At 36.3% G+C, this 27,947-nt stretch overlaps 1 protein-coding gene across 1 annotated transcript; it reads left to right on the top strand.

Annotated features, from left to right (window-relative positions):
• On the top strand, positions 3,450-27,947 carry LOC109851083. The gene is made up of 18 exons (XM_020421189.1): positions 3,450-4,290; positions 4,436-4,507; positions 4,603-4,807; positions 4,901-5,012; positions 6,252-6,419; positions 6,525-6,606; positions 6,693-6,752; positions 6,844-6,896; positions 6,992-7,158; positions 16,910-17,117; positions 17,368-17,425; positions 17,567-17,623; positions 17,912-18,154; positions 24,421-24,485; positions 24,611-24,667; positions 24,761-24,854; positions 27,294-27,434; positions 27,523-27,947. The coding sequence occupies exons 1-18, from the start codon at positions 3,487-3,489 to the stop codon at positions 27,628-27,630; spliced, it is 2,754 nt and encodes a 917-aa protein (XP_020276778.1). The 5' UTR covers positions 3,450-3,486; the 3' UTR covers positions 27,631-27,947.

Here is a 27,947-nt window from a genome sequence, read left to right on the forward strand (position 1 = left end):
GTTTATGAAGCTTGGTAATTAAAATGTTTGTTCTTTTTACATATTTATAGAGATGCAAGAGCTGATTTAGATGATTAATAAAATCTTTGGTAATTAAAATGTTGGTAGGTAACAAAAGTAAATCTGATTTTCGAAAATTTGTGAACTTGATTCATTTTTAATCTATTTGATTTTAGATCTTAATTTTTCTAGAATGATAATACATCTAATGACATGCGTGATGGAATCGGTGATCGCGAGTATCTATCAGTTTCAGGTGATAGTTTTTACTATGATTTTTGCTTAATTTCTTGATTTTAATAAATTTTATTGTTGAATGTGTTTATATTTTTGATGTTCACCATGTATTTTAAATGAGGATTAGAAACTTTAAAATTTACTTATCTATAAAATTGTTAATGATAGTTTCCTGTTATTTATACTTTTGTAATGTTGGCTATTTCATTATATTTACTGATTTTTGAAAAGTTATATTTTCTTTAATGAACCTTATGAGCAGAATAAATATAGCCATTGATGTTGTCTATGCTTTGGATTATCTCCACCATCGCTGTGGAAAACCGGTCGTCCACTGTGATCTTAAGCCGATCAACATTCTTTTCGATGATAATATGATTGCCCATGTTGGTGATTTCGGCTTAGCCAAGTTTCTGGAGAAGGTTTCTTCTCAGTACTTGGCTGGTTCAACTGGCCTCAAAGGGACTATATATTGGATATATTGCTCCAGGTGAAAACATCTATTTTTTTTAAAATATTGTTTTCCTATTGCTCCAGGTGAAAAGCTTCTATTTTTTTTTATTTTCCTTGCTTTTATATATATGTTGATATTATTTCTCTTAGGCTTAAAGTTTAAGATAGAAACAAGGCGTACATGCATGTTTTTCTAACACTTTTCAGTTAGAATGTTCTGAAATTAAAGATGTAACTATATTATCATAGTCAATCTATCACATATACAAGTCCATCTTATGTATTTCACTGGAAGTATTATCTTGACCTTACATATTTTGCCTAATTAATTTGATAAGAAAAGTATATTACTCTGTTTTACTTTATTTTGCCTTTCGGAATTATCTCGGACTAATCCTTCTGTATAATCAACATTTACCAGAGTACGGAATGGGGCACGAAGTTTCTACTCGTGGAAATGTGTATAGCTATGGGATACTTTTACTGGAAATGTTTACTGAAGTGATGAGATGTTTGTAGTAAGCATTACTCTTCGTATGTTTGTGGAGTAGGCATTTCCTGAACGAATAACTAATATCGTCGATGCTCATTTGCTCACTCAAGTGATGATGATGCTGAAATCATGAATTATGGAAGAACAATTGAGTGCGTAGCTTCAATGCTTAGAATTGATATCTCATGCTCGAATGAAAGAGAGAATGGAGATGGACAGCATCATCGAACTGCATATTGTCAGAGATTTGTTCACAAGGGATGGAAATCAGGAAGAAAAGCAAAGAGCACAGAAGATTGGCGGTCCGTCTACAAATATTTTGTAACAAAATATGGTAAGGGCATGTGTTTTGCATGTCACATATACACACACACAAAATCCCTACTGAAATCAATTTGATCTGTCATGATAGTTAAGTGAGGATGACTCCTTTACTTTAGGTAGTTTGTATTGAAATCTATCTGCTTGATTATAGTGGTTAGATTAATCGTGAATATTTGATTGTGAAATGGTCATTGAAGTAACCATGCTGATAGCAATTTATATATGTGGAAGAAAAAGTTTCCTATCTATGTCTATGTGTGTGTATTTATTGTGTACTATCAACATGAAAATACCTCTGCTAGAATATTAGTAATTTAACAATATGACCCTTAAATAAAAGGTGGACGGAAGAAACAATTCTTGCTGTAGGTCATTGTTGTGTTGTTAAATTTTGTTTTCTGCAGAATTTCCCACATTATCTTTATGATATACTTCCATAGTTGCATATATAAGTACATGTCAGTAGAAATAGAGTATAAGATGGTAAATAGAGTACAACTATGGAATATTAATGTTTACAACAAAGAGATCCTATTGATATCTTTAATAGTCTTAAGCCTTAATACATTTGTTAATATCATTGATTTCTTTCCAATATCATTGGTTTACGCTTGCTCTTAGGTGAACATGAAGGAGCTCAAAGCATGACTACTGCAAAACCTATGGAGTTTGTCTTCTCAAGCGAACTATCAGTAGAGAGAATGGAGATAGAGAAACTCTTGAAGCAACTAAATGGTAACAACAACATAGAGATTTACAGTGACAGCAAGAGAGATTCTCTTTTTTTATATATTATCGTAAATAATGATTTTGTGTTTCAGAGGATTTGGATTAGTTGGAACTATATTGTGCTACCTATATATTTATCTACATCAGAAACCTTATTATGAAACTTTGGTTAATGACAGCTAGGGATGGTATAACCATGAAGATAAAAGCTAAAGTTTCTAAATTTCATCCATGACAATTAAGGATCATTTTTAGATATTTTGGAGGGTTTGTATTGAGGAGAAAATGAAAATTTCTTCTGCCACAGTTGGTGATAGAATTAACTATTGATATGTGCTCAGATCTGAATATTTCCTCTAAAGTAATGAATTATTGATATGTGCTCAGAGCTGAAGATTTCCTCTGTGACTTAATTACATGTAAATGGAACATAATGCTCTATCCCTTATCTCACAAATTTTCTCAATTTACTACTTATAGTTGAACCCTCAAATAATATTTTTGTTATTTTTCGAAAGTGTTTCCCATTTCAAAATTGGTTATAGTTGAACCCTTTTATTCATTCTATTTTACCCTTTTAAAACTAAGAGGAGGGGTGTTTCAAGTGCAATGGTAGAAAAGATGCGAGAGCCGTGCTTAGCACGAGGTACATACTAGTAAATAAGTAATAAAAGAATAAATTAAAAATAAAATTGGTAAAAAGGAGAATTAACCACGCCTTCGGTTTCCCCTCTCTCTCTTCCCCCCATCTTTCCGCCGCCCCTTATCCCCCCATCATTCGTCATCCCCTTCTTCTCCCCGTCTCTCCCTATTCCTTCCATCTGAAAAATTAATTCAAAATTTACTTATTAATTGCGAATTAATTTTATCCTCTTTCTTCAATTTCTCCCCATCTTTCTTCTTCTTTTTACCTTTTCGGTCCTTCCAGAAATCTTGGCCCTCTCCTTCCCCACCCCCCTCTTTCTCCTTCCAATAGAAAAAGGGGGAGGATGAAGAAACCCTAGTATTTCTGCCCACCCGCTAATAAATCCTGTGTTTTTTCTCCGCAAGCGCTCGGATCTGGGATAATGGCGAACGGCAAAGCGTCGGACCCCGATGAATTCGTGATCCGTTCTGGCGTCCGATCTGGTCTAAAGAGAGAGTTCGCCTTCGCCCTAAAGTCACAGGCAGACTGAAGATGAAGCTAGCAAGCCTTCAACTCTCCCCTCTTCTTCTGCCACCCCCGCCCCCATCCCCTTCCCAAGAGATTCATGAAATCGCCTCCCCCTTCTTCTGCCGAGATCCCAAGCGTTGAAACCCCCAAAACCCAGGAACAGGTCGTTATCCCCATCGACGATGGCGAGCTCGCTGAGGAGCCTGTTGTTGAGAACCCAATCCCGATCGATGAGGTTCTTCGAGGATCGCCCCACGTCGTGGACAGCCCTAAGGTTGCTGCCCAAGCTCCCCCTCCTGCTGCCGCTGACGTCAGTGCTGGGTCCCCACCTGAGAATGGCAACGATTCAAGTGAGATGGTCAACGAGTCCCCTGAGTTCAAGCCAGCAGTAGACAATGCCCTGGTAGAAGATCCTCCGGCAACTGCGGGTGCTGCGGGAAACTCTCCGGCGAAGCCGGCAACTGTTGATGGCCATGAAGGCCCGAAAACGGAAATTAGCATGCTTGACAAGCCTGCAAAGAGATTTACCAGATCTTCGCTGATCGGTCCGGAGACTGAGCAGGAAGGAGTTGCAATGGAGAACCGCGTTGAAACCAAGGATTCATCTTGCTTATCCGAGAAGCCTACCAGCAGGAGATTCACCAGGTCGCTGCTCAAGGGGACAGCTGAAGATACTTCTGCAGGAGAGGTCTCTGCCACCACCACTAGCGGATCGGATGGAACCAGAGGCAGTGGGGTCAATGCTGATGACGGGTCCTCCGACATGACCCCCACTAAGAAGATGGAACTGAAGATGTCAAAGAAGATCGCTCTCAACAAACTGCCGACCAACGTCAGGGATTTGCTTGGAACTGGCTTGCTGGAAGGATTGCCCGTCAAGTATGTGGTCTATGTCGGCAAGGTATGCACTACTTTGAAGCAATGTCCTCAGATTGCTATTGCACTTTGCACTTTCATGCTCAGCTGCTTGCATATATTAACCCTCTATGTTTCTTTACCAATGAAACTGCTTGACTTGTAGTTTCTAATCTGACATTGTTTCACAGCCATATGGGCTTGAAGGCGTGATAAAAGGCAATGGTATTTTGTGTTCGTGCTCTTTTTGCAAAGGAGCAAAGGTGAGTATTCTTTTCCTAGTGTCATATTGTGGGATCCTGTGAATTGTATCGCTAAATTAAATAATTGCTGAGCTTAATCGTTGAGAGCATTGCAGGTGGTTTCAGCTTACAATTTTGAGGTGCATGCTGGAAGTACAAAGAAACATCCTTCTGATTATATATTCTTGGAGAATGGAAAGAGCCTTCGAGATGTTTTGAGAGCATGCACAAGTGCTCCTCTAGATATGTTGGAATCCGCAATCCAGAATGTAGTTGGGGTAATGCCTCCAAGCAAACCCTCTATCTGTCAGAAATGTGAAGGTGAGGGTATTTATGTTCATACTATTGGTGGAGTTATTGATCTCAGACACTCCCCTTTGTTCATATTTTTTACATTCATTCAATGACGTGCAGAAATATTTCACACTCCACGCACTGGTAAGTTTGCACTGTTTTGCGACTCCTGTCTTGAACCGACAAAGCAAATGACTCCCAGACCATTCCAAGGGTCTCCCATCCCTGCCAAGTAAGTTGTCTTTTTAGTTAAATATCTGTATGGGCATGGTTTCCAAGTTACCTTCTTTGCTCTGCTCATCTAAATTGACAATATCTTTGTCCAATCTATCTTTCTTGTGTACTGCTACAAACCTCAAATTATTATATTATTATAGGTTATTCGTATCAGCGCTGTGATAAGACAACGACTCCATCTTTATTTATTATATTCAGAACATTCTAGAATGACATAGTCATAGAAACAGCTCAAGATTAGCTTCCAACAACCGCAACTGACTGTTAAAGATGGACCAAATATCTTTTCTTGTACATTGAGAAATCATATGCAAGAGAAAAAGGATAAAACAAGAAAAGTAAATATGAGGTCCTTACGGGAGAATGTGTCAATGATTGGTGTAATATTGCTCGTTGCTAGCAAAATGAACAAGAATAATGTTCATTGATATGATCCAAGACAATCTGAGATGCTTGAAAGACTATTTACAATATCCTAAGGACAGAAGTGCATTACATGCGTACGTATGTGTGTGTGGAGGGACCTGTTTAGCACAATGTTGATGTTTAACCTAATATGTAACATTAAATAGTTTTACTTTTGATGTAGAAAATAAGTTTGTCAACTGTGAGGTACTACTTTGTGTCCATGTCAGGGCAATATCTTGTATTCTTGTTGGTTTTAGGTTTAGAGATGGTTTGTCCAAAGTAGAAACAGGGTAGTGTTCCAGAAGAGAGGTCTTAGCTGCAGTATTTAATTTTTGACTGATTTCTATAGTAGCTGGTAGAAAGCCAGCCCCCAAAACCTGTTTCTTCCTCTTAACCCATGGGGTTGGTAAGTGAAGAGAAGAGGTTTCTACTATACAAGCAAATTGTCTATGATATCAGAAACATTTTAAATCAGAGTCCTCTCCAAGGCTTTCAGAAACAGGAAGAGCTGCCTCAACTGTGCTAGATGCCTTGTAGCCACTACCTTATTTTGGCATCCGGCCACCTGAATTAGTCCCTTGAGACATGAAAATTGTGCAACGGGGCTTGCTTTAGTGCCAATTTACATATAATTTCTGAAAATAGAACATCATTCAGTGCTTGGATGTCCCCTCATAGACGTTCATCGTGTTGTCAATTCGCATATCTTAGAGACTTAGAGAAATTTCGTCTTTTAATTATCTAATGTGCACATAAGCTATATTATATATTAGCTTTATACTTCAAATTTGAAGTTCATTCATTCTCTTATAAAATTTCCCTCCAGGTTGCCCAGCAAGGTTTCGGCAGGGGATGGCTCCAATGGCTCATATAAGAAGATATCTTCACAGAAGAAGAGTATCATACAAACCAAAGTTTTAGCAGGGGATGCTTCTGATGGCTCAACAAAGAACACTTCATCGCATAAGAAAGTCGTTGGAAAATTAACCAGAAAGTTAGTTGCTTCAACCAATAACTTTTGGTTCATAGTGTGCTAGTTTTCTCTGCTATTTTTTTTTGCTCGAAGCTGAACTTGTTAGTTGAATTGTCATCTTTTAAGGGATCTGGGGCTACACAAGTTGGTCTTTATGGATGATATTTTGCCCGAGGGAACTGAAGTAGGATACTATGTTCGTGGAATGGTATTAACTAAACAGTTTCTGCTGCAATTGGCAATTTATAGTGTAATTTATTTAGTCTGATAAAAATCTTTAATGTATATTTTCAGAGATTACTTAAAGGCTATATAAAAGATTCTGGAATATGCTGTGATTGCTGCAATAGCGTGGTAAAGAAGATTAATTTAAATTATGTTCATCTGGTTAGTTAAATGCGAAAGTTTTGTTGTAGGTCCTATCATCTCAACGCTTAAAATGCAGGTCAGTCCTTCACAGTTTGAAGCTCATGCTGGTCGGGCTCAACGACGTAAACCGTGAGTTAACAATGATTGAAAAGTTTTTTTTGCCTTGTTTTAATCTTGTTTCTTGACATCCCTACCAAGCTTCTTTTTTTATGTTGCCTCTACAGGTACAATAATATTTATACTTCCAATGGAGTGTCACTTCATGAGCTATCTGTTTCCCTGTCAAAAGGCCGGAAACTGTCAGCTACTGAAAATGATGATCTATGCAGCATCTGTGCAGATGGTGGAGATCTTCTTCTTTGTGATCTCTGTCCCAGGGCCTTCCATAAAGGTAATTTTATAGCTTTCAGCCAAAAAAATATGAAGTCAACTTGCTGGAACCTACAGATGTGCAAGTAGGAGCTTGTTTCAGCAAAATTCTATTACTTTAGCATGTTTTAATTAGGATGTAGATCTGATAGCACAAAGCTGTCATTTTAAATGTTACACACATTTATTACCCTTGTCAAATTCTATTTGCAGCCTGATGAGCAATCTAACATATTTTGTAGTACATCATACTTAGTATTCTGATACGTGCAAAGCACGGGAAACCATTGCATTTCGTTCTATATTTAATCTCCGCCCTTTTATTTGTCCAAATACACCACATGAGTATACAGACAGAATGTTTCTTCAGTTCTTTTTATCCAGTAAAATAAAACTACAGTTAATAATTTATGAATTAACATCTGACACTTAAAAGTTGAAATTTAATGAATCACAATGAAATTAAATTTTCAAATCTAATACTAAATATGAATAAAACTAATGTTAGTTTTCTGGTTTTGTCATATTCACTCGTACATATTCTTAATCAAGTCATGCTAAGCTAGTATTTTGGCCTGCGGCAACCATGGGCTAGCATTGTGTTTGGTGTTTTCTCTTATTTTCTTTGTTTTGAAATATAATTTTAGTATTTTATGAATAATATATTCTATTATTATAATTACACCTATTCTTTCAATTACATATTATAAGAAGATTTTTCAATTTACCCAATTGCAGTGCACGGGACTTCATATTAAATGTTATCCTCAACTATATTGATTAAAGAAGCCCAATTTCACATGGACACCATTATTATACAGTGTCAGGGATTGTGAAATTTTTATGTTAATAAGTTTATAATCTCCTTTTATGTTGTATGCTTATGATTATATGTGAAATTCGGTTGATAAACATAATCGAATTTTAGACACTAATTAGCTTGTTATTGTTTTAAATCAAGCAACAAAAGAGCTATTAGTAAGTATTAGGAATACAACACTTTGTGGATAGGAAAAAAGTAAAAAACAATATAATACTTGGATGTGCACACTTATCAGAAATCACACTAAAATGAAAAGAAAACAACATGAATGTTTTTTTAAAGCGGAAAAAAGAAAGATAAAAAATAAAATTAAAAAGCTGAACTTATCATTAATTGCATGAGTGATACAAAGTTGAAGCACTAAGAATTTGCTAAGAGAAAATAATACAACTATGTTTTTTGTTCTAGTTTATATGTAGAGAAAGTTTCTATACCCTGTAGGAACAGATGGGAGTAGAACACAATGCTCATGTACAGATTTGTAAAGTCGACAATATTTGCTAACAGATCCAATAGGAGCACCGAAATTAAGCATTTAAGTCCAAGTTTCCAGAGTGATGACTTGACGATAAGCTTCAACTATTGTAAGGTTTTTGGGCATTTGTTATTGACCGTCAAGGAAAGCACTTGGTAACCTCACCATGCACCGACCTCCATGAATTACAATATTCACATCAAACTGTTTTTAAAATTTTATATACAAATGACTTCCTATTTGTTAGACCAAAAAATAAAAAAATAAAAAGAAAAGAAAAGGAAAAGAGATATCTAAAGTGCCAATGCAAAATGTGGCAAGAGAACACATCTTGAGTAAGATTGATGAAGCCACCATTAATGCAAAAACAGCAAATTGGAATCAGTCAGCACCTTTTGCGTATTGTTGCCCAGCAATAGAGAACCAAGTTTCAAGACTTCTGTAAGTACTAAATTCAAAACTTTGTTCAAGTTGATGAAGCGTCCAAAAAGGAGTCAACTTTGGCTTGCATAGTAACTGAAACTGCACTTGTACTGCCTAATGAATTCTGTCTTCTCGCCTGTAGAGATCGACACAGATTATAGCTTTACTTTCTGGTTCTTTACCTTATCGAGTAATCTCTTCATGATTATTTGGAGAACGCTAGCCTGATATAAAATGGCAAAAAGGAAGAGAGTCAAAATTAATTATTATTTGGAACTGAATGCAAACAGAAATGAAGGATAGAGAAAATAGATGTTAAAAAAGCAGCAAGTAATATGCAATAGGGAGTTATTGTTTCATAATGGATTAATATGGAAGTAACTGAAATAAATACAGAAGGAGAAAGAATAAACCAGATGGAGAAAGAATAAACCAGATGATGGAAAAATCAATAAATGGTTAATAACAGAAAATTTCAGCAATCAAATGTGTGAGAATTTGAATTGGTTCAATCAACTATATTAATAATCAATTAATGGATGATGAATCTGATTGAGTAAATACTTAACAGTTTATAATAAGGGTATTTATGTAGCTTCACAGCCTTCACTGATTGTTAGCTATAAAGAGTTCTTTCGATATCTTATGTTTGTTAGAGTGAAATTTCATATAGCTATGCTGATAGTAGTTGAACCTTAGAATCAGATTTAACTCCTGAAGGATTACGAAGATGGGGCTCATTACTTGCATCAAGCTCTAGGTCATCTTAATCAGTGTCTGCAAGAAATGGAGCAGTTGCATCTCACCTTTATATTCATTGCTGGACTAACAACGTGCACTATATTTATTTACCAAAAAGAAAAAAGAAAAAAAAAGGAAAAAAAAAGAAAGTGCATTCAGCATTCTTGCATAAAAATACTTGATTTATTTATCAATCGTAGCATACATATTTAATTTCAGAAATTAATAGCAAGACAAGCAAGATCATTTTGGATAAAAGCTGACAACTTGAACATCAAGTTTGGAAACCCTCATTGCAAATAAATGCTACCAATAGCCAAATGCTACACAGTTGCCCGTAGTTCTATTTTCTTAACCTGCCAGAAACATGATATTTCATTATCCTTACATTTCTTTATTTCTTATCTTGTATATTCTGTGCATAACATTCATTTTCATAAACATATTGGATACATAAATATACCCATGTTAGAATATTGAGCACTTGTCTTCATTGTAAACTACTCAAATGGGTCTGAAATAGAAAATAAACTCAAGTACCTGAATAAGGTCATAAAGCTCAACCTGATAGCCTCAGCATACAACAATCTTGAATGCTAAATGCACAAAAGCAAAAATAAATTAAAGAATAGGATTATTTCCTATAATCATGAGGATTAATCAGAATATTTATTTGAAGCATTTGTGGCTGGATGTGCTTGGTCATTGCAGGGCGTTGATAGAATCAACAGGGAACTACACTCCTAACTGCAAAATAAGGAAGCTTCTTTTACCATATGATAAGTCTATAAATGTGAGAATTGAAGAATATATATAATTTCAATAAGCTTGGTTTGTGCATTTCAATCCCTAATTACAAAAATAAGAAGTTTCTCATTGAGTCTTAGATCGTAGGATTGTGCAATGGAATCTGTGTAGATCAGCCATGTGTTGATTCTATACCGTGTTGATATTATGCTGTGTCAGATGCAACCAATCTATCTTTAGTAGTTGCTTAGCTGAAGCTCTTTTAAGTTTTCACATTATGAACTCGTTGAGGAGTAAAAAGTATCAATGGCCATCTCAATATGTGCACTAATGGAACAAAATCACAACCTTCAATAATTCCAAAATTTCAAAAATATCAACCATCATATCCTATATGGTGAGAACTGCTATAGTTAAATTTGAGGATACAATAAAACATCAAGTGCAACATGCAACTTATGATGTTTCAAAAATACTCAGCATAAGAATGTTGCCCCTGTCAACACTAAAAAGTTAAACCAGAACTTAATCAAGATAGTATTATTAAAAACCTAGTAAATTCAGGGTCAAAACGGAAACAGACATTGTTTAACTCATTAAGAAGCCTATCCATTTAGTTTTCTTTAAGAGGTAGATTTAAAAAGGCCAGAAAATAGAAAATAATTTAAAAATCAAACACGACATAATATAAATGAATTTTGGTTAATTGGATGTTAATACCTAAAGTTTCACCAATCGAAGCACCCCAAAGCAGATATAATTTATGTTTAATACCTTATGCTACTTTGCCATTCAGAACTTCGTCTACAATGCATATTTGTACATTTATACTATTACAGTACAAAAGAAATTCTTAGTCAAATCCCTTTTTTGGCTCCAGTAGGATTAAAAGGAGCAATCTATTTCTTCATTTTTTCCAAAGACAAATGGATGAAATTTGGCATTGAACTATAGGAAGAACACCTAGAAACTCATAAGTAAGTGGAATTTAATGAGTAATGGTTACATGCTACTCCTTCTCTATGGAGTTAGCGATGTAAATTACATCTAAAAACTGGATGACATGAAGTTCTATTGCGTTTTTATTCTACAGTGTTCTAATCCTTTATGATTCAAGGTCTTGGTTGTATTGTTGACTCAAAATCTCATTTGTGCTCAACGATACTAACTTTAAACTTATATGCAACATCCATATCACGTTAAAACCACAGTAATCACATCTTGATAGAACTTTACAACCAAAACGGAAGGCAACTAAACTGATGTCAGCAATTGTAGTAAATAATATAACCTCATTGAAGGAAGCAATTAATTCTTTTGATGAGGATCGGAATTTTCCGTAAATTTACTGAGAGGAGTGTTCTAAGAGCTGCTGCAGATGCGGGTTTAACCAATCCACTCTTGAAATTTTACTCCGACTCTACGAATTGATTGATCAAGACATTGCCTTGACAAAGAGGAAAGGTAATTTGTATCAAGTTCCTACATCATCAAGAAAAAGACCAAATATAATACAATAGAAGTATGGTTAACTTCATTTCCAACTTGTTGATGTGAATTTATATTAGCCTTTTTCCCAAAAAAATTCCAATGTCAATATCAAGTTGAAATCTTACCCATCATTAAACATAAACCAAAAGCTTATTTAGAATTAAGAGACATTTGAGATAAAAATAAATACCTCATCGGAGATTGAAATTCATATATGGTCAGCCCAGCTACAAGTTTATTCTCCACTACATTTAGAGTTTGGAAAATGAAAAGCAAAGAAATTTATCGAAGGTGCAAAGTAGTCATTACATTATGAATAGATCTAATTAAAAATTAAAATACCACAAAAAAAATAAAGTTTACCCTGTAAAATGACATGTAAGGAACCTAGAGTTGTAAGAGAAATTACCACGAGAGTCGGGGAATGAAAGAAGCAAGTTTGGTTGAGGATAGATTTGTGGGATTGTCGTTGTCATTAGAGATTTGCGAGCGAGCGAGCGAGCTTGATGGTAAAGGGAGGGAGAGAGAGAGAGAGTATGATGCTTTGGGAAGGAGAATGTAGCTTGGGTAAAATGATGAGATGAAAAGGTAGCAGGTGTTGGTTTCAAATCTCAATTGAGAACCGTAGTGATTTGAGTCTGGGTGGAATTGGCTGTGGTCTTTTTTGAAATTCAAATTCAAACTCAGTTTTCTTTGTTTATTTTGTTCCTGCAGTATTGCTGAAAAGATAGTTTCTGCAGCTGCTACAGTGTCTGCGGGAACACTGCAGCTACTACAGTGTCTGCATTTGTTCCGCTATTATTTAAAAGTAATAGATACTTTATGTTTTGTTTGCGGACAACAACAATAACAAAGCATTCTCCCAATTATTTTTGGGTCGATGAATCCTTTTCTTCCATTCAGTCTAGTACCATATCCTTCTAGTTGCACATAAATCGTAGTTCAGAGTTAGATGTGGAGACACAGCTGAAATGCGTGGGCTGAAATCATAGTTCTGAGCCAGTTACGCAAACATCCATTTGAAATCGTAGTTCTTATCTGAATATGAGCTGAAAAGATCCGATCCTTGCCCACCAAGTTTAAGAAGTGGATGTGAAGCATAGGATGTATGTCCAAGGAATGTGTGATGAATGTTTTAAACATGTATCATATAATTGAATACTTATATGAATCAGTGGTATCAAAGGCAGGTGCCTCATTGCGCCTCATGCGCCATGCGATGCAGGTCGGTTGTGAGGCACCCCATATTTGATGCTTTAGCCCTCTAGGAGAGGGGGAGCATGCAAAGCATGACCTCATATTTTTGTTCTTTAGCATTTTAATTGGGTCTTTATAGTCGAAAATCCATATCCCGAATAGAAAAATGAACCCATTACTCCATTTTACTAGCTCGAGTGAGGATGCTAACTCTTTCTCATTTACTATTTGATTTTGCTTCAATATTAGTCTACATTTGGCTTTTGATTTGGAAAATCATAAATTATACTGCTACTTTGGATGTGTTAGCATTATCAATTAAAACTCTATTTATTATTTCAGTAGTAGATGTTATTTATCTTGACCTATTTTTTATTTGAAAATTCATAAGCATGTCCTTTCATGTGGTGTGCGCTTAGCTTTACTTAAGTGCATGCATTGCATTGCTCCTTGCGCATGTGCACATAAAGGGATATTGCGCCCCACATTGTGCATCACACGTTGATAACATTGATATGAATAAATGTATGCATATATTTTAGGAGTGTCCAAGAAGTGAGGTGTATAGGACGTGTCGGTTTTAGGTACGACTTTCTGCTAGAAGTAATGAGAAACACACAACATAGGAGGTAAATGAAAAATTGCATGCATCACACGTTGATAACATTGATTTGAATAAATCTATGGATATATTTTACTTTAGGAGTGTCTGAGAAGTGACGAGAGCAGTGTGTTGGGTACAGGTACAGCTTTATGCTAGAAGTACTGAAAAACACACAACATAGGGGGTACATGATAACTACGACGTTAAATCTGTAACTACTGCAGCCTGCAGGGACTAAAAACAGAAAACTGCAATCATATAACCCTATTGTAACAATGGATCTAATGAAAATCATGCAATTTTTTTATTAACAGAAGAGTTCCATGTGCAGTTTTCTGCAAACAGAACTTACAGATAATCATAATTGATAATTATACAATATACACTAATGTATGATAATGAATTTTGAATAGAGCAGAGAGTTTCCAACAGTTCTCCTATTTCATCTTTCTCTTCATATCAATGACCAACATATCCATTCAGATGCCAAAATCTCTCTCTCTCTCTCTTCTCTCTCTCTCTCTCTCTCTATATATATATATATATATATATATATATATATATATATAATAAGTCTCTTCATATCTTGCATGGATTGTTTGGTTTGTTCTAAGCAGAAACGCAAGGGGACCATTGCCACGTGAGCTGTGGAGGAAAATGTGTTTCTGTCCTCAAATCGCCGAAATCGCTGGAAAGTGATCAAAGCTGTCCAATCGCTCTTTCCTTGTCCTTTCACCCCTAGGGTTTACGATCACTGCAACATTCCCTCCATCTTCTCCCGCCATCCATAGTGAAACAACCCGACTTTCCCCCTCCCAATCCCTTGCCTTTCCTCCTCCTTCAACGAGATCCTCCCCTGTTAGGGTTTCGAGCCCACCGATCCAGCTGACTCATGGGCGGCGGTGACGGAGACTCCGACAACTCCTCCACTGCCACTGTCAACATCCGATGCTCCAATGGGACCAAGCTCTCGGTCGAAAATTTCTTCGGAGCTCTTGAGCCATGGCAGATCACGCGGAGGAATCAAAGGGCGAATCTCTGATTGAGAAGATCGAGGAGAAGTTCCACGGCCACGATTCATCATCGTCTTCATCGGACTCGGACAACGAGAAGCCTAAAAAATCCGAGAAGAAATCAGAGGAGGCCGAATCATCTGTTGGTTGGTGAATAGTTAGTCACTTTTTCATTACTTTTTGGAGTGGATGAAAGCTAACTTTGCATGGTAATCTTAGTTTGGTGTTGATGAGGTTTGTTGATAGTGATTTGTGCTTTATTAGGTTATGATAACTATCAACTCGTGAAAAAATAAAAATAAAAATAAAAAGCAAGAATGATCTCTCGCTTGATTTTTTTATTTGTCAATTTTGGAAATTCCTATATAGAAAGAACAACTAAGTGATGGCTGCTGATCATGCTGTGGGAGCGATGTTCAGTTTGGTTTTAGTTGTTGCTTGGCCTTTGGTTTGAGCTGGCGATGAAAGTTTTAGCTGTGTGCTTGGTGAAGTTTCAGCAGTGTGCTTGGCCTTTGGTTTCAATTGTTGCTTGGAGTTTGGTTTCAGTTGTGTGCTTGGCCTTTAGTTTCATGAAAGATTGTCAGGCTTGGTTTGATTTCAATCTTAGGTTGTTGGAGTCTTGGTTTCTCTCGAGTTGGTTACAGCCTTGGTTCAGTCTTGGATATTTTCAAACTTGGTTTGGTCAAAGTCAAGTTCGTTTCAGGCAATGTTGGTTTGGTTTCAATCGAGTTGGCCAAGTCGAGTCGTATGTTTGACTTCTGAATTTCAGGCAATGTTTGCTTGCTTTTTTGAATTTGCAGCCAATTAAGTGCGTTACATTATATTTTGTGTGCCTTAATTTTTGTTGTTAATATTTTGTCTTATATGGGTGGTAATCACACCATGGTGACCATAATCAAGTTTTCTTGATTTTTTAGTTTGAACTAAACACTAGAAAATGAGGGAATCTATTCACACATCAATTGTTTTTTTTTTTCAAGTTAAACCAAACTAAGAAAAGTGGTGGAAAGTATTTTCAGCCCATATTTTTTGGCGAAACAAATACAAGAAACACTTTTCATGAAAGTGAAGGAAACACAAAAAAGTGAAAGAAAATCGTTTTTGGAAAATGAAGGAAACGAACCAAACATGCCCTTAAGTTGACATAAGAATTTCTCTCTTTATATATATATATATATACTTACATTAAATGTATACATGAAATAGAATTAATACGATTAAATATTTTAAAAATACTTACATTAAATGTATACATGAAATAGAATTAATACGATTAAATATTTTAAAAATACTTACATTAAATGTATACATGAAATAGAATTAATACGATTAAATATTTTAAAAATACTTACATTAAATGTATACATGAAATAGAATTAATACGATTAAATATTTTAAAAATACTTACATTAAATGTATACATGAAATAGAATTAATACGATTAAATATTTTAAAAATACTTACATTAAATGTATACATGAAATAGAATTAATACGATTAAATATTTTAAAAATACTTACATTAAATGTATACATGAAATAGAATTAATACGATTAAATATTTTAAAAATACTTACATTAAATGTATACATGAAATAGAATTAATACGATTAAATATTTTAAAAATACTTACATTAAATGTGTGGATTGAAGAACTTCAACAAGGCCAAAAGGGTAAACCTTTTCATCTACTTCTAGTTGTAAAACCACTGTTTTTCTACATTCTCTGTATTCTTTTCTTTTTCTTGTCTTCTCAAGAGATTAATTAGATTTTCTTCTTTTTATAAATTCTAAGTTTCACTGAGCACCCCTCTTAGTTAATTTATATTTATGTATGTGATTATAACTATTGTTATTTTCTTAAGACCCCTCTTGTGATTAATGTTTTTAACTTAACACAATTAATCTCGTAATTTTGACGAGTACTAATTTGTACTCTATTATGATTAAAAATAATAAAAAATGTACAGATCAAAGAAGCAGTCTTCTAAGATTCTCCTAGATTAATAGAAATAGGCTAGAATGAAAAGAAGAAAGGTGGAAAATTACTATTAGGATTAGTTTGACTATTCCGTTTTGTTGTTTCAAAGTGCATGTAGATTTTTTTTCTTTATGCTATATCCTCGTCTTTTTCACAGTCCTTTGATTAATTTGGTGTATCCGATTGGCATGTATAGTTATGTCTATACGTGCATGCATGTGCATATATGCCTTGGCGTGTGGGTTTATAGTAGCATATCATTCCACTTTTTTGTTGCAGAATGTGTGGGGTTATCAAGCATCCCTAAAGGTGACTGGTACTGTCGATATTGTCAAGATATGCATCAAAGAGAGAAGTGCTTATCAACAAATGATAATGCTATTGCCGCTGGGAGGGTTGCTGGAGTCGATCCCATAGAGCAGATAATTACGCGATGCATCCGGATTGTCACCACATCAACTGATATAGGCGGTTGTGCCTTGTGCAGGTTAGCGCTTCATCTTAGACGCCACTTTGTGAAATTTTTATGTTGCATTTCTCAGGTAGCTTGGGAAATTCACTATTGACTTTCACTGTTTCACGTATGCATTTGCTTTCGTGCTTTATCAGCACATTTGTTTTTATGTTTGAAAACTCATTGAACAACATTTGTATTTAATTTGTATGTTTAATACTGTTTTTTCTCCCATGACATTGCTGCTGATATGAACTTCCTAATGATCAAATTGCATTTGCAGAAGCCATGATTTTAGCAGGTCGGGGTTTGATAATCGCACTGTTATGCTCTGTGACCAAGTATGTTCTTTAAAAAAAAGATTTTCTTCTCTACAATTTGTTTATATTGTTGGCAATAGCTGTCTTCTATTCCATTGAACTTGCATAGGTTCATTCTGTCGCTTCTTGTGTGGGAGTTCTCATTGTATTTAATTTGTGCAGTGCGAGAAGGAGTATCATGTCGGGTGTTTGAAGGACCATAATATGTGTGACTTGAAGGTGACTGCATTTTACTTGTCTTGCATGTTGTGACTGCATTTTACTTGTCTTGCATGTTTGTCGTTAATGCGCTTGCCCTTGTACTGATTTTTGTTCTGTTAATATCACTTAGCTGCTAGTCTTTGGCCTTTGATACGTGCAACCGCTAAATCAATACTTACATCTCAGTCTCTGCTGCAGTAATGCAAAATCTTACAGAAGGAGATGACAGGGCTCCTTTTTTGCACCTTAATCTATGATACCAATGGAGACATCTTCTGTCGTCATCTTATCACTTTTTTTTAACAGGAATTGCCTGAAGGGGAATGGTTTTGTAGCACAAATTGTAGTAGGATTCATGCTGATTTGCAAGAGTTACTACGCGAGTCAAAGCCGCTTGAAGACATACATGTTGATATCATAATGAAAAAATGCGAAGAAAAAGGTATAAAAAAGGATGCCAAGGATGATGTCAGATGGAGGCTTCTTAGTGGCAAAACATCTCCTGCTGACTCTAAACTGCTGCTTTCTGAAGCAGTCACTATTTTCCATGTAAGTGTCAAGTGACATCTAGCTACCAATAATAGTGTTGCAATGATTATCCTGTTTGAAGTTCTTCGTAGTTTTTTAATTGATTACTGTTGCAAACTTGACATTTTTCACAAATTTTTTTGGGGGTTTCAAACCACAAAGCAGATTAATATAGTCATAGGCAGACCCCTTAAAACAGACAGGTGTGGTAGCAGTTAACAAAGATCACCTTCACACATCTGATACATAATGTGGATTTTATTTAGACGTTCTTTGGACTGAACAATGATGCAATTCCATAAACTAGCTTGTGAATCGCTGTGTAAAACATGAAATCCTTTATTAATCCTTCATGAGGAATAGGATAGTGGATACTGGATCCAATAGAACTCTTGAGTGAGGATTGAATCTAGAATATGTTTTCCTTGCTCCAGATTGGATTGCTGTAGTTTAGGTAGGCCTCTAGTCTTTAAAATCAGGGATTAGACTGTTTATCAATATAGTGATGCTTCGAGGCGATTGTTCCAAAGTTACAGAATGCGCTAGGCGGCCTAGGCATTGGACCCAACGCCTAGAGCCTAGGCGTCTTGGTGGAAGCCTAGGCGAGGCCTAGGCATTTTCTTATTTTTAGTATTTACTTACAATTTCTGATAGTCAATGCCAATGTCATGGAAAGCTTAGGCGCTAGACTGACACCGAGATAGATTTCTTAAGTGGTGGTGGTGGAGGTTTTGCTAAAGGCCGGGAGCGGTAGAAGATGTGTTAGTAGTTGGAGGAGGTTGGAGGACGTGGAGGCTGCAGTGGATGAAATCATGATCAATGCCTAAAGAGTGCAGTCCATGTAGGCAAATAACGCTCCTCTAGGTGCTTCCAAAATCTAGGTGGGTAGCCTAGAATCTAGATGTTGCCTAGGTGCTAGGCGCTACGCAGGCGGCCAAGATACCACTTAGGCCTAGGCGTACGCCTAGGCAGGTTAGGCGGAGGCTTTTTAAAACATTGGATTGGATTGTTCAGTGAATCATCTATTTGCTTGAATAGTTACCAAAAAATTTGTTCAGTAAATGTTCAGGGTAATTTAGTTTGTATAACTCATCCAAAACATAGTAGTAAAATAAGTTGCCAGGTACAATTATTTTTTTCAAGACTTCAAGTATGATGCTGGTCATTTTTCTTAATTAACTGATCATAGACAACTGCTGAAGGGTTGGTGCCAACTTTATGAGGACATCTTTCAGGTATTGACTGCATATCTCTTTAATTTGAATGACCATGGGTACTTGGTGAACCATCCTGATGACTTCTCTATATAATGAAAGGCTTGGGTTGACTGTAGAACAAAAGCTTTTCTACAAAACAAAGATTCTATATATAGACGATGTGCATTATAGTTTACACTTTATCTTGCATTTGTTATCCAAGTATGGAGGACATTTTTTTTGAATGGCAGCTGGTAAACGTACTGGTAAAAGGCTGGCACTACATACTTATATAAGTACACCTTTCATTTATTATCTGACTATTCTCTTTAATTTGGATGATCATAGACTCTGTACTTCGCTATCTTGATGACCCTATATAATAAGAGGTTTGTGGCTGATTGCAGGAAAGAAGCCTTTCTCAGAATAGATGAATTCACATGTAGATTACCACATAATAGTTAACACACTTCTGTTTTTCTGGAAAGAAGTGTCTCTTTGAAGTGGATTCAAAGTTTCACATAGTCTGAATGAGAACAGAAATTTCATGTATATGGCATGTGCCAAAAGATATGGTCCGTTCTAAAGAAATCTAGGACTGAAATTCCTTTAAAGTTTCATAGTCTTTGTGAGAACAGAAATTTATATATATGGCTTGTGCCCAAAAATGTTGTTCATTCTAAAGAAATTTAGAACTGAAATAGTTATTTTATGCCTGTGCAAGGTTGAGGTTGTCATTACGCATGTTTGTATTTTAACATGCTAATACTTTGCCCATAGACAGACAGAGATGAACAGGAAGTTAAGATACATGATAGTTGTAGAAATGCATCAATACCAGTTTAGACATATTGATATGATTAGTCAAAATCTTGTATTCAACATGGTCTCCTAGATCATGTTTTAGAGAAATTGTTATCAGCTATGTTAGCTGGGTACTTATATCAGCAGCCGCACCCATACCGACACATATCCGTACCCATACTGACAGTTCTTGGATGCTTATTGTATATATGAATGCATGTATCTAGGCATGTACTCAGTTATACATTTCATATTTTTAATTTAAAACGCTCATATCTAGTCCAAAATGAGCGCATTACCAACTTATAATCTACATAATAAAAGAGCGAATTCCTTGTTGAATGAACAAACAACGTTGATCTCATGTAAATAATTAATTTCAATACACACAATAGCCGTGTCCTTGTACCCTAGTTTTTACAAAGTTGCCATGTCCTATTCATGTACCAGAACCCGGATGTGTACTGTTCCCATTTCCATGCAACATAGGTGATTAGTGAGTACAGTTGGAAAGGAAAGGATTAGGCTGTGGGAGTTGGCAACTGCCTGCGCATATGGTAGGGTACTGCATGTGCATTTCTTTCTCTTTTAAGTGTTCTATATGTGCTCAGTGACCCTGCTTTTGTGATTCTTACTCTGATTATCTGGACTCCTTAGATGAGTGCTGCAGAAAGATCATCATATTGTAAAAACTGGAAGCATGATTTTGAGAAATCTGCATTGAATTTTTTAAACTACTGTCTAGATCTCTGTTTAGATTTTAATTGGAAGTGTTTTTTGTTGCCTCATCTGTCAAAGGCAAATTTTGTTCGAAATTTTAGTTATTACCATACAAATATTCTTTGGGGAACAAATTAGGATTTTCTTATTAAATGGGTACTCTCGTCTTCTCTAGTTGGGGTGATATTTAGTAAGACACGCTTGGAATTTTTTTTCCCTTCTTTGTTCAGAAATCGGTGTGTGATTGGTGGCAAAATCCCAGAATTGAAGGTATTACTGCAGATAATTTTAGAATTGTGCTTGTAACCTTGACCTCAGATGATGTATGAGATTGATCTGGATTAATGAACTTTCACTGAGGATTTAAAATCTGTATTTGGTAGATTAGATGCTTCAAAGCAATAGTAAGTGATGTTCCTTCTGCCCTTTGACTTTTATGCAACCATGTAGTGAATTTTGAAACAATCATATGGTGTGTTGCTGCTCCTCAGTGGTTTTAGGAGGGTTCAGAACTTAAGTATATTGTATGGTTGCTGCTGATGAGTTTTAGTGAAGGTTATTAACCACTATCCTACTAGATCTTCTCTTGCTTTGACAATTTCACAGACTTGTTTTTTGCTAAGTAGTAGAAGGCAAATTTTACTGATAGAGTTTAAGTGACAACACAGTTAATTTAAAACCACTTGACGGCTGCAGAAGTTTAATCTGATCGTGAAAGTTTTGAATGCTTCCAATTGGTATGCAGTCGAAACAACTGTGTGAGCTAGGGATTTGGGGAAGATGGAATTCTGTACATTGTAACTCGATGCCTAAGAAGGCATACCCATAATTATCACGTCTGGTTTCCACATTTAAAATTTCTATAAGAGAATAAGAAAACAGACACATAGTGGAAGTGTAGATATTAGTATTCTTCATGATGTCCGAGTTTTTTTAGGCACAAGTATCTATTTAAGCTATTGGCAGTTTTTTTGAGGATCTGATTTCCTGATTGATTTGGTGAAGTTTAAGAGAGATGTGCCAAAAGAAAAGGGAAGGTTACATGGCATCAAGCCATCAACTATTTGTTTGTCGTGTTGGTAGTTGTTTTTAATGTTTGCAACTTCATATGCTTATTTTTTCTTGGGTGGATGCTCCTTTTTTCCGCGGGATTGAGTATGGTGTGGGTGGGGCACTTTGAGAAGTTCATAGAAAAAAGTATTTCTGACTTAAGAGCTTTGGGGAGAGATTGGGATAAACTCGCTGGAAATTGCAATTATTGTAATATAGAAGTTGCCAGTGTTGTAAAAAGCGGCAAAAAGCGGGGCTATTGCGGCGCTAATCGCGGAAGCGGGGCATCAGCGCTACGCTTAACGCATTAGCGGCTTGCTTAAGCGGTAAAAACCGCTTTGTGTTCGAATTGCGCGATTTAGCGGGTTTTAGCGGGTTTTAGCGGTTAAAAGCGCTAATACCGCTATTAACTGCTTCAAGCTTTAAACCAAAATTTTCCCCGAACCCGACCCGAACCCGACCCGCTTACCCATTTATACTTAAAGCCCTCAGTTCTCGTGTGTCCTAGCCGCCTCCCTCAGCTCCCGAACCCGTGTGCCCTAGCCGCTTCCCTCAGTTCCAATCGAAGAGCCGCTTCCCTCAGTTCCCATCGAAGAAACTCACACTCCCTCAGCTCTCAGCCTCGCCTCCCCCAAACCCTCACCCTCCCTCTCCCCCTTCATCTCCAACCTCAAGATCCCCTTCATCTCCAACCCCAAGAACCCGTGTGCCCCTTCATCCGCTGCCGCCCCTCCAACCTCTCCGCCGTATTCTGGTTCTGCTATGACCTCCGCCTCCACGACAACGAGGCCCTCCCCTCCGCCTCCAACGACTCCCTCTCCCTAGCGATGACTTCCGTCGTATTTTGGTTTTGCTACGACCTCCACCTTCCAGTTCCAGCGTCGACATCTCCATCTCTGTTGCCAAGGCTTCGTCTGCAACAGAGAAACATGTAATCAACTCCCTCTCCTCCCCCTCACTAGGTCTGGTTGTGCGAGAACGTCAAGCTTTAATGCCATTGAATTTTAAATCCTCCGCCTACAACACTGATTTTAGTACAATTTATGTGAAATAGTACGTGAAGAGAACTGGAAGGCAGGAGGTCTTGAAGTTCTCATAAATGGTTGTAGAATTCACGTACTATTTCACATAAAGAAAAACAAGCAGTTGGAGGATGAGGTGGCTTTAGGAGAACTACAACCAATCTATTGGATTTAGAATTCACATACTATTTCACATAAAGAAAACAAGCAGTTAGAGATCTTGAACTACAACCATGCAGCTAGATGTTTATATATCTTTGATTCTTTGGTTGGTTTCTTGCATGTTTTTTGATGTATTTTAGATTAAGTAGCATTGAATTCTGATTCCTCTCGATTCTTAAAGCTGATCTCTTATTGAAAGGATAACGTACTATTTCACAGGAATAATTTTAACAAAGCTGGAAGGGAAAAGAAATTGACTGTTCTTTTTTAACAAATCTGGAAGTGAAACAAACAGAGCACTCTTTCAACTTCTCTGTCCTTAACTGATGTCATCTCATGTCTATATTTCTTGAATTTCTTCATAGTGCATTCATATTTCATACAACAAGCTTATCAAATGTCACTGATAATACAAGTAATTTACAACTAATTAATTTATGTATGTGATAAATGGCTTGATCTTTATAATCAACAGCTGCAATCAAAATTTTCCTCATTCTGTCACTTCATTAGGTCCAACTTTCAGAAAACCTGTATAATCAAAAAATAAAAATCAACATCTGAAATTGTTATAACTTATTGTATGAATGAAGAAATATAGCGTGTTTATTTATTGTATGAAATGAATGTAGAAATAATACAAGAAATATCCTATAAGGTACGTTTAATCCAAGTGATTCCAGTCATGATTTGTGAATAGGTATAATTTCAGCCATTATATTGTACTTATATTGTTATTTGTTCATTCATATTTCATATTTCATATTGTTATTCAGAAGTTTTAGATTTTTATATGATTTTTCTTATTATTTAGAATATTTAAATATATTTATATTTGACCACTATTTGACCGTGCGCTATTTGCCGCTATTTTGCCGCAATAGCCCGAAATAGCCATAGCGGTACCTCGCCGCGATCCGCTATCAGCAACCTTGGAAGTTGCTAAAGTCCTCAGAACAATGCCAGACTCGCTAAACTCAGAAGCTACATATCCTATACGCTTTCCATTTGTCATTTTTATCCCTATTGTTCTAAACCCTTTTTGTTTTGCTCGACTATTAAAGTTTCTCCTTTGATTTCATCAACCATCAAATCTATTTCAGCTATTGAATAAATTCATGTGGTTTAATGCACCAATCCAAGACATTTTCTTCCTGCTATAGTTTGTTATTGATGATTCCTTGTCAAGATGACTGTTATTTTGTCATCTAATTGAACATTTTCTGGCTTCTCAAGTCCAAATGACTAATTAATTTTCCTTCCTTTTCCTCATTTTCTACATAGCTGGTCAATAAATTATTCTTATCCATACTTTTTTCTTGCTATTTTATAGGAATCGTTTGACCCAATTGTTGATGCTGTAACTGGTCGGGATCTTATCCCCTCCATGGTTTATGGGTGAGGAAATATCTTTATTTTGTTTCATTCATTGGTTTGTTTCTATGGTGTTGGTGAGTCCACAAAGTTGATCCATCTTGATTGATGTGCCTTCCTAATTGAATTTCTTTCTGTTTATTTTGCAGAAGGGAAGTCAGAGATCAAGACTTTGGAGGAATGTATTGCGTCGTATTGACCTTGAAGTAAGAAAGTTACCTTTTGTTAATTTTCACTTTATTTCCTGGTGGTAATTAAAGTTATGTAATCAAGGGTTTGATCTTGTTTCTGCGTCACAGCTCGTCTGTTGTATCAGCTGGGATTTTGCGTGTGTTGGGATGTGAAGTTGCTGAACTTCCATTGGTTGCCACAAGTAAGGACAGCCAAGGACTGGTAAGTTTACCTATAATATATTTGTTCATATGCAATATTATATGTTAAGTTCTTTATGTATACTGCTTTCCATGCATTTACGACCATGAAAGTGGAGGCTTTGCCTCTGATGCCTGTCTCTGTTAATTAGGATGGGTGGGTAGGTTAGGCGCTGGCTTGTTGTGTTGTGGATTCCTACCCTGTTACTAATTAAAAGAAAATGGATCCTTACGAACTGAAACATCTTCTGGTGGTGAGGGAGAAAAGCTACACATAGGCCATAGCTTACTTGCTCAAAAGTGCTTAAGTTGTGCTCTCATTTGGATGCACTAGTAATGCGGGAAGAAATAAGAGCAAATTGCCGTAGTATAGTAGGAATGTCCTCACCAAATCTCTTCAACCAAGAAGCTACATTTAAGCATAAAGAATCAACATAAAAAACCAATATTTTCCCATTAAATTTCAATGAAAATTAAAGAAATTTATAGACTCTGAGCCAACTTAGTTCCGAACTCTCCTGTCCTTGTCTCATAAGAAGTAAGATTCCAGCTCAACATCAACTTGTGCTCTCTTGCTGTTGTCAGGAATCACTTGAGCTTATGCACTTGATAAGTTCTTTCCTCCGGATGCATACTAGGTTTCTTCCCATAGAAGTAAAAGGGATTATGGTAGTATGCAACAACATCTCGAGGATATGCTGGAGCTTTTGGGTGTCCATTGTATCCTTGCACATGCCTTCAACTATGTCACAGACTCACAGATTAGTGACTCATCGTTAAGGTTAAGCAAAGATCCATTTTCCTCAGGATAGGAGGTAAGAACAATGGCTTTGAATAGACCATAATGCTAATTATGTTAGTCATCTGATGGGTCCCGCCAGATGACATAGAGCGTTATGCAGTCTCCCTTGATAAGAGATCTGTGTCCATGCCAATGCCTCATCTCCTTGCTGCTGACAGACTCATTACTGGCTACAAGACAAAAAAGACTACCACACCAGCTTCTTTTCTTTGTTATCGATAGGTCAGTGCAACATCCTTGATCATCTCTTATCAATCATTGTAATGATATGCACTTTCTTTTTATCCCACCGCATGGTTCTGCAATCTTCTCCGTTGCGCTGTGCAGCAACTCATTCAAAAATGGCAAATAGAGCCTCACATCAAAGTCCACTTTTTGGATAACACGGTGCTTGGGGCTTATTTTTAGTACTAAATTATAACCTATGTTAGCGTTTGATAGCTTTTGTCTTTTTAAGCTATGTTAGCTTCTGGTGGCTTTTGGTATAATACTGTTTACTTGTGTAAACCTAGCTTATTTAGGTGGGTTGAGAAGCTAGTGTCTCATAATTTGGAGAATCTCAATTTTTTAAATGGGGGGCTTAAATGCAAACCTATTCTGGTTTTATCAAGCAAGTACATATAAAAAAGCCAGCTTAAAAGTCCCTTTGACCAAAAAATAAGCCACCCTACTACCCACCCACAAAAAATAAAAATAAAAATAAAAAATACAAAAAATTTGAAAAGGGAGAAAAAAGAAAAAGAAAAAGAAGAATGAAAACCAAATACACGTAAGTAGTGGAAGTGTTATGGTGAAACAGAATGTCACCCATTCCCAAAAATGTGATACTAAAGAAGATGGGAAGCTTGAGTAATTATCATAAGGGGGTTATGTTGGCCTTAGTATCAAACCTTCTTATACTGACTCAAATAGAGTTCAGCTTCTCAAAAAAGGCTTAATCAGTCACCGGAGAAGTTTCCATCTTCAATGCAGGCAAAGAGAGTATCGTTTTTGCTGGCAACTAGAAACTGAATTGAGGGTTTGCGAGAATGTAGGAATGTATTGTCTTCACCAGCAACGTGAGTTCTTCATCGTCAAAGTGTGTTCATGAACCATTTTTTTATGAAGAAAGCGACATGAAGCTAAGAGAATGACATGATCTGGGTTTTTCGATAACGGGTTGGATTTTTGAGTTGGTAACTGGTCGTGTTTGACTTGTAAGGGGTTAAAATCTTATGCTGTTGGTTTTTTAGAACATCTAAAATGTGGATATTAAGGTAATTTTAATCCAGAACTGTTAAAATCTTTACAGTGACTAATTTGCAGGGTTGAATTGAGGGAAGAAAACAATTTGAGGGGCAAATTTTGAATTATAATGATTTTGGGAAAATTCAAAAATACCTAAAATTGTAAGGTTATATCCAAAAACTCCAGTGGAAAATAACATAGCTTTATGTTTATGTGTGCGTGTCAGGCAGGTTTGTTGCAATTTTACTCTTTAAGAGCGTTCAAATGTCAAGGATATGAATGTCTTTCTTCAATAGCGTTGTCTGTGACACTGGGCTTCTCCAGTTCTCCTCTGCCTCAACATCTGCTAATTTTTCACATTACAGAAGTGTTTTTTTGGTTACTGGCTGTACCTAACTATTTAATGACTTTTTTCTCCTGTTTTTTCTTCAGGGTTATTTCCAATCTCTTTTTGCATGCATCGAAAAATTGTTGGAATCTTTGAAGATTAAGCATTTTGTGCTTCCTTCAGCTGATGAAGCTAAATCTATCTGGACTAAGAAATTTGGTTTCAGTAAAATAACTCAAGAGCAGGTGAGTAGCCACTTTGGTAGGCAGATCTAGTCGTAGTTAAGAGTAGCAGAATGGTTGTAGTAACGCGGTTTACTTGTTTTGCTTACAGCTCGTTGAGTATGCGAAGGGTGCCCGCCCAATGATCTTCCAAGGTACATCTTGGCTTTACAAGCCTGTCCCCTGTACACAGGACTCCTTTTCTGGAAACCCGACCTAGCTGATTGACAAAGTGTTTCGGTCCTCTTTTAGTTGTAAGGTTGGAAGAGCCGCTCTTTGTTGATCGCTTTCCATTTTAGATGTATATATAAGGTTCAGCTGCAATGTACAGAAATGAAAGTTACACCGTGAAAGCAGTTTTTGGGCTACTTTTTCTCGAAAGAAAGGAGGATGAGTTTTGCATTCCTTTTCCCCCTTTAATACGAGGTAGTGAATGTGTCAGGCTCGGATGAGATTAGGACTTTATATCGAGCTTTTTTGAAAATCAAAATTTTGAGCAAAGTTATTCTGCGATCATTCCAGTCTTTTCCCTTTTTA

Source organism: Asparagus officinalis, chromosome 7 (assembly GCF_001876935.1).
Source record: "Asparagus officinalis chromosome 7, Aspof.V1, whole genome shotgun sequence".
Classification (NCBI taxonomy): Eukaryota; Viridiplantae; Streptophyta; class Magnoliopsida; order Asparagales; family Asparagaceae; genus Asparagus; species Asparagus officinalis.